Source organism: Lepidochelys olivacea (assembly GCF_965140295.1).
Source record: "Lepidochelys olivacea isolate rLepOli2 genome assembly, chromosome: 19".
Taxonomy (NCBI): Eukaryota; Metazoa; Chordata; order Testudines; family Cheloniidae; genus Lepidochelys; species Lepidochelys olivacea.
Genome location: NC_140429.1, coordinates 12,209,164 through 12,220,897, shown reverse-complemented (window position 1 = coordinate 12,220,897; position 11,734 = coordinate 12,209,164). Strand labels below are relative to the sequence as shown.

The 11,734-nt window shown below is 51.3% G+C and overlaps 1 protein-coding gene across 3 annotated transcripts in view; it reads right to left on the bottom strand.

Annotated features, from left to right (window-relative positions):
- Nucleotides 1–11,734, bottom strand: part of LOC311533133 (discoidin, CUB and LCCL domain-containing protein 1-like) — a 64,051-nt gene that overhangs the window by 16,109 nt on the left and 36,208 nt on the right. For all 3 annotated transcript variants that reach the window (XM_084652286.1, XM_084652287.1, XM_084652288.1), the window contains 6 exons: nt 10,454–10,585; nt 4,964–5,015; nt 3,862–3,934; nt 3,111–3,244; nt 1,388–1,425; nt 392–586 (listed from right to left, as the gene is read on the bottom strand). In XM_084652286.1, coding sequence (XP_084508412.1) covers nt 392–586; nt 1,388–1,425; nt 3,111–3,244; nt 3,862–3,934; nt 4,964–5,015; nt 10,454–10,585 — 624 coding nt within the window. The remainder of the gene's footprint in view (nt 1–391; nt 587–1,387; nt 1,426–3,110; nt 3,245–3,861; nt 3,935–4,963; nt 5,016–10,453; nt 10,586–11,734) is intronic.

Genomic DNA, 11,734 nt, shown 5'->3' with positions numbered 1-11,734 from the left:
GCAGTGTAACCGACCCTGTGTCAGTGGAGTTACTCCTGATTTACTCTGGTGCGAGTGAGCTCAGGATGAGGCCCATGATATGATTGTGAGACAGATTCTGGAGGGACTTCGCTGGGACTCACGAGAAAGACTGAGGATCTAGCCTGTAAACTGCCATAGCTGCATGGAAGCAATGGGGCTACAGTGATTTACACCAGCTGAGGATTTAACCCCTACATTGGCATAGCTACAGTGACGTCAACGGAGCTATGCCAGTTGACACAGCTGAGGATCTGGCCCTTAACCAGGAGTAGCTACACTGGAGTTATTGGGGTTTACACAGCTGAGGAGCTGCTCCTACGTGCGGTAGTACAATCCTGGGGGAAGAGAACAGCCTCTGATACTTACTGACCTGTGATGTTCTTCCTTCCGCCCAGATCTATCTCCAGCCATTCGGTCTCTGAACTGGGATCGGCAGCCCACGAGTTCCCGTGGGCGCTGAATGCCGCCTGCTCCGCTGTCCAGGGCTTGTACTGCCCCATGGCGTTCACCTCGTGCCAGGAGGAGGAGGCGTTGAAGCTGACTGCTTCGAGAGCATGGTCACAGGCTGGAAAAGGAGGTGTAAAACTGAAAGGCAGGCGGACGAATCGGCCGAGGCGGGAGGTCACGGGGTGGTGGGGGCTGGGCACAGGGGAGGCGGGGGCCTTTATGCCACAGTGGCTCAGCCACAGAGGGAATGTGCTAGGGGGAGTCTGATGGGTCTTAATGAAAAATTCCTCTGTCTGTGGCCCAGCCCTGTGTGCGGTGCAGCCCCAGCAAACAGCCGGCAGCTCCATCTGACTCAGCATTAGCCCCTGATGGTAGCTGCCTTTCTCTTGCCATCTCCTCCTTTGATCCTCATCCCCAGTGACAAAGCCTGCCCTGCTTAGCAGAGGGGTAGCAGGGCTTCATTTCCATGCGGCACGGCTGGATTCAGCCCATTCATCTTCCCCAGCTGGGAGTCTCTCTGTCAAGCTGTTCGCTCGTCGCCTGCAGCCAAAGCTCAGCGTGGCTGGCAGAACACAGCCTGCAGTGCAGGGTCATCACAAAACGTGCCTTACACTTGCACCTGCCTGATGGCCCGCCTCTCCGAAACCCCCCCAACCTGATGTAGCTCTGCTGGGCCAGGTGCTCCACTGGAGTAAATTGGTATAGGTCCCTCAACTGCAATGGAGCAGCTGTATGCCAGCTGAAGAGCTGCCTCATTGACTTCGCTGGAGTTCATTCTGATTTACTCCGGTGTAAGTGAGAGGAGAAATCTGCCCCAGGGACTCTCCCCTTATTCCCACTGAAGCTGCCGGGAGCTTTGCTACTGATTTCACTGGCAGCCAGGTTGGGCTTATTCTAGGAGAAATGGAAAAGGACGTACCTTTGTGAAAAATGAGGCGCTTTTCAGATAAGGACCCCCTGTTTAAAGGAAAATGGGTGGAGAGCATTACAAACCCGGGGCACAGAGACGGCCTGATTCTGATCTCATGCTGACGTAGCTCAGGTGTAACTCCACTGAGGTCAATGCCATGGTAAGTTACACTAGTGTGAATCTGGACTAAGTTCCCCAAAGTCAGTAGAGTTAGCCCAAATTTGCCCGAGTGTAATTCAGAGCAAAATTCAGGCTTCACTCTCCTTCCTGACTGTTAAATTCGCTGATTTCAGTGGAGTCACTCCTGAGCCACACCAGTGCGAGGCCACATGCAAGAAGGAACAACCATCCCAGAGCAGCACATTTCCCCTGCTGTGACACCTCAAGCTGATGGAAACTAAACCATGTTTGACACCCTGGGCAAAAATCAGAGTGGGTGTAAATGGGTGCTGCTCCCCAGTTCAACAGCGTTACATCTACTCTCTGATTATGGCCCCCACCCCGATGTCAAACTCTCCCGACCCCTATGCCACCCCACAACCTCAGCCATTGCTGATTACAGTTTGGCTGCTGCTGCGGACAGCCCCATATCTAACTCCCTAGAAAGCACGACCGGTTCCTCGTTCCACCAGGGCTGACCACATGCTCTGCAACAGACATGGGGCAGTTTGGCCCTGTACACGCCAGCTGCCAGACTGGGCAGGTGGGGCTGCTGGCGAGATGAGATTGACATAACGTTGCTGACGCAAGTCACTGTCTTGGTAAAGAAGCAGCTAGATTGTATTGTTGGAATTAAATCAGAATTGGCTTCTATTCCCTGATTACTAATGATCTGCATTTCTATGGCCCTTTTCATCTAAGGAGCTCAAAGGGCTTTACAAACATTCATGAACATATTGAGCCTTACCCACCTCGTGAATTGGACAAGTCTCATTACAACTCGGGAAACAGCTGCGCAGTGAGATTAGGAGTTTAAGTGTTGCTACACGCCGTGGTGCTCTGTCTGAGTCAGGTGCAGGGGCACAAGGGGGGGCAAACAGGGGCACCCCCCCAAAACTCCTCTGGGGCTCGGGCAGGGAGAGTGAGTTCCTCCAGCCGGGCAGCCCTGGGGCTGCAGCAGGGAGATATCCGCTGCCGGAGGGGCAGGAGGTGGGCGAGCCAGCTCCACCACCCCTGGGCAGTGGGGGAAGGGAGGAGAGACAGCTCCTCCAGCTGCGGGGCACAGAAAGCGCCCCTCCAAAAGTGGACATATTTTTATTCCCGTGCACACCCCTGGTTAGGTGCCTAAACCGCATTGGGAGATGGGCTCCTAAATGACTCAGATGTTGCAACACTGAGCACAGTAACTCCTAAAGACCTTTAAAAATCTGGGCCTAAGAGACTTGCAGGTCAGTATCAGAGCTGGAAACAGAACCCAGGTCTCCCAGAACCCCTCTGACGCCCCAGTCATCAGCTCTTGAAAAGAAAATATGGGCCAAATTCGTCAGCCGTCACTCAGGTAAAACGTCAATGGACTTTTGCTTGAGAAAACACTGCAAGATTTGGTCCTCTCTGATTTTGAGCTACACATTGTCCCTCTAAAAACAGCGAGCCAGGTCTCGGGCTGGTACAAATCAACCTAATTCCATTGCAGTCTGAGGATCAGGGCCAATCGTCCTTTGGAGGGGCATGGGCCCCACAGGAGGTCGGCCCAGCCGTATCTACTGGCTCAGCAATCAAGTTGGCTGCTTACCTTTTTGAGTGGAGTCCATTGGCGAAGGCTGATTCATAGAGTGTGATCCCCTTCTCCCGAGACAGAGTCAGCTGCCCTCCCAGCTCATCCAAGATCACTCCAGCGTGGATGGCTGCCTTGCAGAGAACCGAGGTCTGGAGGGGGCACGGAAGTGGCAAATGAAAGGGAGGTAGAGAGAAAACCCCAATTAGAGAGCCCAGCCTGGGCTCCAGTCCGGAATGGGGCAATTCCATGGGTCAGAGAGTGTCTGGCCTCACTCACAGTGGTGTAAACCTGAAGCGACACTATTGATTTTGGTGGAGCTTTTCCAGATTTACACCGGTGTAACCTAGACCAGAGTCTGGCTCACAAAGACTGTGATCTCTGCTTTATAAAGACTTTGGCCCAATTCTGATCTCACACCAGTGCCATCGGGCGTAGCCACACTGGAGCGAGACCAGGATCAGGCCCTTTATTTTTTGAAGTGAATTTCGCTCTGGCACAAAGTGTGGTGGAAACAGCAGCCCTGGACTTTCCAGAGCTCCGTTTCCCCATGGATTAGACCCAGCAGGTGCATGCTATCCCACATTGCCCCTGCCAATGGGCTTGACCTGGAGGGAATTCACCCTTCAGGAGCCCGTTCAACTCTTGGCCGCCCTGCTGAGACTGCCAACAAGATATGGATTAGGGCAGCTGTGCCTGTGACTCGCTTTCCCTACAGCCGCCACTCAGGGCCGGTCTCTTTGCAAGGAGCGCTGAGGTTGGTACTCACGTCTCGGTAGCCCTGCTTCGCGTTTCCCCATATGTCACCCGCGACACCCTTGCAGCCCGCTGGGCAGAAAACACTGAAACACAGGACAAAGGAGAACCCTGGATGAAGTTCTGACCTCTCAGCTCTTCTCCAAGCAGCTGGGCTTCCCTTCATCCCCGATGACCCTGAGGCTTGGAGATTTATTCCTTCCCCGTTATTTTCATTTAGCAAAGTTGGATCTGATGGAAGGTGCACAGCCCTCTATGCTCAGAACAGACAGAGCAGTGCAAGCTTGTCCAACCAGCATCTGAGATATTCGGTGCCCTTAGCCCAGGCATTCTTGCCCTCTCCTCTGAGGCTACCAGGAAGGGGAAGCATGGTGGTGGATTGTGTGATGTACATGGGGAAGTCAAGTCAGACCCATCAGGTTCATCCCATGAGCAGCATCCCCTGGTCCTGGAAAGATCTGGGCCAAACCTGCAAACCATTTCCCATCAAATGTTTGTGCCAATTGGGGCTCACTCCCCGCAAATATCCTAATGATCAAGTTCCCCGGCAGAAACAAGGACCACCCGAGTGAATGTCAATGGACTGTTCCTAGAAAGCGAATGGTGAAGTTGTAATTGTGTGTATTTGCACCAAAAACCGGACTCTGTTACTTTCCTCCTGTTGGGTCACTACAGGATTACTACAAATTATTACTACAAATTATTCACCTATGCAATTAATCCATTGGTGAGTGGCTAATAACCATGAATAATCTGCACTAATGGCACCTTTCATTGGATGATCTCATAGTGCTTTATAACTAGTGATTACAAAGCCTGACAATCCCCCTGGGAGGCAGATACTACCCCAATTTAGGGGGGAAACTGAGGCACACACAGGGGAAGTGAATTGCTCAAGGCCATTCAGTGAGTCAGTGGCAGAGAACCCCGGAATCTGGCTTCCTAAGGCCTAACTATATTATGCAAATTTGCATCAGTGTAAGTGCATATATGCAGTTACATCAGTGCAGATTGTCACATTCTCCAGATTTCCCCTGCCTGATGTCAGTGGAGTTACTCTGTGAATGGGTTTGGTTTATTCTCAGATAATAGACTCCCCATTGGAAACCACTTACCTGATTTGTTCCTGGTGGTAATGGGTCCCCTTATCCAAACAGGAAATCAGATCTAAAAGACAGATAGACAGAGAATTCCAGTGGCCTCCCCCATCTCCCATACCCAGAGGCAGACTGCTTTGCTGTTTGTTTCTCGGAGACACCGGCTTGACACTGATGCAATCCAGGGAGTGCAATGAGTCACTCCTGATTTACACCCGTCTGAGCAACAGCAGATTCACACCCATCAATAAAGCCCTTGTTTGTATTATAAACCCCTCTTGCTCAGCATGGTCTCACAGTGGCCTATGCTGCATCCTGCCCATGTTATACCCACACGGTAATGCCATGTTATACCACCATTATCACCCCAACAGTCATTCACAAAGGGCCATGTTCTGACTTCCCATTGACTTCAAAATGGTCTCAGCTTCGGTCACCTTAGGCTGGAGTTTATCTCCCTACTTAGATTGTCGGCTGTCTGGGGCAGCAATTTGGTTCTATGTTTGTACAGCACCTAGAGTCTGTCTGGGTCCATGACAGGGGCTCTGTATGTGGCGTTCAGTGATCACTCAGGCCCAGATCCTCAAAGGTTCTTACGTGCCTCACTCCCATCAAAAGTGTTTCCTTGAATGAAAAATGAATCAAGCCTCATAACCCCTCCGGTGAGTATCATTATTCCCATATTATAGATGGGAAAACTGAGGCACTGATCTGTGACTGGCCAAAATTTACACAGCTAATCTGTGGCAGAGCCGGAGATAGAAGGGAGGAGTCCTGACCCACAGGCCCTGCTCTAACCATCAACGGACACTGCCTTCCACAGATATAGGCAATGTTTAGCAGCCAAATGGGAATGGGACCATGCTGAATAATGCAAGGAACTGTGGCATATTCCCTAGGGAAGCCACAGGGATACCCAAACTGTTATTCTTTGGCTCTTCTAAAGGAAATTACACATCACAATCCAATGTCTGTGGATTCCCAGCAGCCCAGCCCAACCCACCCACTCTCACCATTCCTCCAGAAACCACAGAGGACGGTGGAAAACAGAAGGTGACTCATGGATCTTTGTGGCATACACCCAGCGACTGATGTGCAAGCCCCTCAGGGTCAGACGCCAGCTGCAGATGCTGATCGGTGCCTAAGTCAGAATGTAGGGCCCCGAATCTCCTTTACACTAAGGCCCCGTCGCATCTCTCAGGGCAGCATGAGAGGGGTCGTTAAGTGAGAGCACAGGTGCTCAGTGCCCACTTTACGGCCCCTTTATACCGCCAGCATGGAGCTGAAGGGCTTTAGTGTACATACGAATCAGACACTGTGTGCGTGTGTGTATACACCATACGCACACACCTACACACTCACATGCATCAAATCCACAGAGTGTGGCAGGACAGAAAGGATTAGCCACCATTGACTTTGGGATGGCTGCATTATTCACAAGTGACAAAGGCACGAATCATGCCCAGCATCCCAAATGATAGCTGGTAAAAGCTTGTCACAACACCCCACCTGCTGCATTCTGCACATGCCCCTAGGCTACAGGAAAGGTTCTAGCAGGGGGTTCCATAGGCCACTGGCGGACCATGGGGCATTTCCTGATGTGTTGTCTGGTTACATGGCACTACCTTCCTCACTTCTGGCTACTAAACGGCATGGAGAGATGGAGCCGTTCAGTATTTTCCTAAACCAACTTTGCCACAGAAGCAGCCAGCAAGTCTGAGATCCCTGACGGGAGAGGAAGCGACCTGCCTGCGTGTGAATGGAAGGGGAGGTGGGTGTCCCAATCGGAAACATCCAGGAGACAATCCCTGCAGTCTGTGCAAAATCTGGAGAATTCCTGGGGCACAGAAAATCCACATTAGCATTTGAGGCTCAAAAATTGTTTTTACTGCTCTCTAGTGGGTGATCCTTGCCCTGTCTGGGGCAGTCATAATGTTTTTGAGGCAAATTCCATATCTGGGAAGGGAAGGAGATTTTTCTGTGACTCTGGGGTTTTTTTATGGCAGCTGTTCGAGGCTGTTAAGGTTTGGGATGGTAAAATAGAAGTCCCAGGGAGACGGACCAGTGGGCAGAGTGCAGGGGAGGTGGTCAAAAGTGAATGATCACCTGGATAGCACCACCACATATGTGGTTGTGATAGGGTGGGCCCCCCTTGCTGTCCCTCCACTGGCAGCCAAACGGTTAATGGGAGGGTGAAAGCTCAATTAGCCCACAGGATGGCACCTGGAGAGCGGGGGAACCAATTCCTTATCAGGCCCAGCTGAGTTTCTGTAAAGAGAGGAGTTCTGTAGGGTAGGGAGTAGTAATAACAGATCATCTCTCCTCTCCTCTCCCCAATTACTGCAGCCCTGAGCTGAAATGCCAGGAGAAAAGCTGAGGCTGCTTTGGAACACGTTTAAATCCCTCCCTCTTCTATTCTTTATCTGCTGGTGACACATACCCACACCTTGCTCCCCTCCAGTCCTGCTGCCAGAATAATCTCCTGTTCCTGCCACCTGGACCACGGAGTAAGGGTAGGGAGTAAGTTCAACTGCCCAGCCCAGGGGAAGAGCTGCTCTTGGGATCTGCTCCTGAGATTCCTGACCCCAAGCCAGGAGAGATCTGGTGAAACCAGAGGCAAGGAGTGAATCCCGGCAGGGAGCCTGGTTAAAAGGGCAGGACTTGGATTTCCAGGGGGAAAGCCCTGGGAGGAACTGCTTGCTACCTGAGCTGGACAGGATTTTGCGAAGCCTGGAAAGGGGCTTAGGAAAAGGGCCTGAAGGCAGGCCCAGGTCAGAAGAAGCCCAGGAAGCAGCAAGGGAGCGGCAGGAGCATACCTTGACTGCTCATGCTGGAGCCCCTCCAGAGGAAGCTACAAGGGATAAGGACTATTGGAAGCCCTGAGACATAAGGCCCAGAGTCAGGGGCTGCTGACACAAGTTTATTGAACTATTTATTAGTGGGACTTTCTGTCCCCCTGGAAGCGGGGTGGGGTGAGGTGGGAAAGGTGACCTGGCTGGAGGATTGAGTCACAAGAAGCAGACCACCGCAGGGCTGGGTGGCTGTCTGCTGGGGCACCAGGAGTGGGGAGCCAGCTACAGCAGGAGGGGGCATGCTAGTGGTGGGTCCCCTCTTCCACAGTGGTATTTTGTATGGTGTTATCTATGTGATAAAGTGCATTTAGCACACACCACTGCTCACTTGGCCTGTTTTCTGACCAGCTCCCCGGGCTGTATTTTAACATGCCAAACCACCTAGCAGTTAACAGATCCAAACTGGAGTTTTAAATCCACGTACTGCAGACATGTTTCCTCCTCTCCTAAATGTGGAATCCCTCCCCTTTCTCCACCACCGCCCCCTCCAAATTACACCGGCTCAAGGCCCAGGCTGGGTGAGATTCAGTCCTGAGCCAGTTTTAAGGTCTGTCACAGCCCTGCAGTTCTGGGACTGGGAGATTTGTACCTGTGACATTCCATTCCATATTCCTTATGAAAATATGCTTATGATATGGTTATGACAAAACATGGCTCATCTAAGATGTCATTGGAAAGGTTATGATTTACTGAATGTGATTATCCAATTTGTATGCATGTATCATTTCTGTATCTAAAGTTAGAAATATGGACTATGTAACAATTACAGCTGAGTGTGTATTGGGAAGACACCCACCAGAGGAAAGGCCATCCTATTCCGATTCAATGGGCCATTAGGAGGAACAACAAGACTGTGAAGATACTAATCTCTTTCCCTCCTGGGAGGTGTCCTGGGACAGAACTGTGACGCTACTAGGTCAGGTGGTCTTGTCACCTCAGACTGAACATTATCTGGGATGTCTTGTAACTTTCCACTGAAAGGGAAGATGGGTCAAGTTGGGGAAACAAAGGATTCCCGCTTTGTGTAAATCGTATTTAAGGGTGGGGAGGAAGACAAACTAGACTCTCCTCTTCTGCCTCAGGGCTTCCAAGAAGAAAGACTTTTGAAAGTACCTGAAGGGACAAAGAAACCAACCTGAAGGGAAAGGCAGGGGTGAGTCCAGACTGAGACAGGAGTCCAGTCTGTAAGAAAAATAACTGGAACTCAGAGCTACAGAAACTCGCATCCTGCCTAAATTCAAGATTTAGGGAGAGAAATTACTATTTGTAACCAATTTCTTTAGTGAAACAAGCTTAGTTTGTGTGTTTGGTTTAATTTGCTTAGTAATCTGCTTTGTTCTGTCTTATCTCCTGTATTCACTTAAAATCCACCTTTTGTAGTTAATAAACGTATTTCTTTTTTATAATATAACCCAGTTTTTGCAATTCATAATGGGGAGGGGACGGGGGGGGGGAAGGAAGAGGCTGTGCATACCTTCCTTCACATTGAGAGAGGAGGTGGATTTCATAACATACCTTTGGGTCTGCGATCCAAGGGAGGTGGACACCTGAGTGCTGGGGCAAATCCCTTGAGCTGAGTCTTCCCAGAGCTGATCTCAGTGTCTGTTTCATTCTGCAGTTGGGTGTGGCCCTGCCTGTGTCTGTGCTGGAGGAGGCTTAAGAGCCTGGCTCAGCAAGACAGGTAAAAAGGGTGCCCAGCCTGGCAGAACAGGCAGGCTCAGCGGTGTCCCAGTACATCAGGTAGCATCTTATGGGGGACAACCTCTCACAATACCATCAGAAAGGATTCAAAAGGGGAGATTCCCATGTTTCTCATGGGGCCCCAGCACTCAATTCTAGCCCTAGGAGGCCCTGAAGTACCATATTTTTAAATTGTCACATTATTGTGTCTAGAAAAGTGAATGCATATCCTTTTTTAAAAAGATGTCTGTTTATTGTAATTTTTCTCTCCCTCTGAACCCTGCACTGGTTAATGGATGGTAACGAAGACACCTGGCTTTGAGGGTGGAAATTGATGTGTAGTCCAACATAATTTTGCAAAGCTCTTTAAGTGACATCCTGCAATATTTTTTCTGTAATGTGTGTAGTGGATACAGAACTCATGATGGCGGGGCGGGGTGGTGGTATAAAGGGTTAATTGGCATGAGCCCGGAACAACTTGCACAGCTCTATCACAGGGTCAGCATGTATGTGTCCAGGGGGAGCTGTGTGAATAAGGGAATTTTTGATTTGCTGGCAATTCTGAAAAATGGGGGGGTAATAGTTTCAGGTCCAAATCCTGCTGTCAGCCCAAATGTGGTTGTAACAGCAACATGAAAGCCCTGGGGATAGGAAGACAGCATCATTTGGGGACCTCTGAGCCCTTTGTCTCTGATTATCCCGCTCGAGAGAAGGACCAGAGCATAGATGTTGTGAGGGATCCTCTTGGCCTACCCACCCCTGCTTTGCCAGGAGCATCCACACAGAGCTGGGCTTGGTAGTGTGCTGGTGTGGGAAGGATCCGCCAGCATGGACTCCTGGCTGCGGGGCCTTCTGTCCCCATGGAGAGGGGGCTGGATCCGTGTGGTGCAACTTGTGTCCTGTCCCTTCCCCCGCTCCCCAGGACCAGCAGTCCCCTGCTTTTCACTCCATGCTGTGGCTGGACGGTGCCTCATACCTGGGTGCTGGCTGGTTGCGTAGGAGAGCAGAAAGCCGCGCCCTGAGCGGTGAGTGGTGCTGTTGAACTGGATGGTCACTGAGCTGGAGTTCATCACCAGAGGTGTGGGGTTTGAATTCCCGCAGTACGAACCTGTGGAGGGAGAAGAGGTCCCTGAGTGACATACACAGAAACATGGGGGAATTTTCCTTCTCCGCTGGTGCCAATACCGGGAGAGATGGGCAGAGACCTTTGTCTCCTTGGGCAAAGGGCTCTGCCGCCCCTGTTCTGAACCACAGTCATCGGGCTCTTTATCAGCTTTTGCACACTGACCATGGCCATGATCCGTCGCATGTCTGCTTTACCTCCCCATCACCAACGTCCATGAGCCAAAATCTGAATCACCAGCTTGCACCCACCACTGTGACCTTTTTGGGGAGGGTGGATAGAAGGGGGCTCAGATCAGACCTAGCCACGGCTATGAAAGAGGAGAGGAAGGTGTTCCAAGCACGGAAGGAGAAGGCAACAGAGTGGGTGAAGGAAACTGGGCTAGAGGTGGGCCTGGGCAAAGCTAGCGAGAAGAGATTAGAAGAGAGATGCAAACAGGAAAGGGAGCTGTGCAGGTGATGTGGGAGGTAGAGGAGGGATCAGACCATGACGTGGTCCAGGTGGCAGGAACAGGAGATTATTCTGGCAGCAGGACTGGAGGGGAGCAAGGTGTGGGTATGTGTCACCAGCAGATAAAGAATAGAAGAGGGAGGGATTTAAACGTGTTCCAAAGCAGCCTCAGCTTTTCTCCTGGCATTTCAGCTCAGGGCTGCAGTAATTGGGATGAGGAGAGCAGATCTGTTATTACTATTGCTCCGAAAACCCATAGCGCCTCCCCAAAGATCCCTGCCAAGCCGGTCCCTATTCCTCGTACTTCAAACCCAATTCTGCTGCCCCCAAAGACCATCGCAAATCTCCCCTTGACTTGAGCGGGAGCAGGGATGAGCCCTTAACAAAAAGACTGAAGGGCTGATTTCAGCCAAGACACATTCTAGAAGAATGTCTCCCCTGTAGGATGCTGGCCACGTTCAGTGGGGAAATGCTGGCTCGCTCGCCGCGTGGGAGGCCAGCTGCAGTATCACTGCTGAGCAATACGGGCTGGCCCAGATGGTCAGACGCTTTCTGCAGTGCTGAGTCTGCTTCCGAAGGGGCGGCCAAGCACAGCAGCAAAGTGAGCAGACACCCAGCAGAGTCCTCTCTGCTACGGATGACTGTAGGGTGCCCTATGCATTCCTAATGGGGCCACCCCATTCC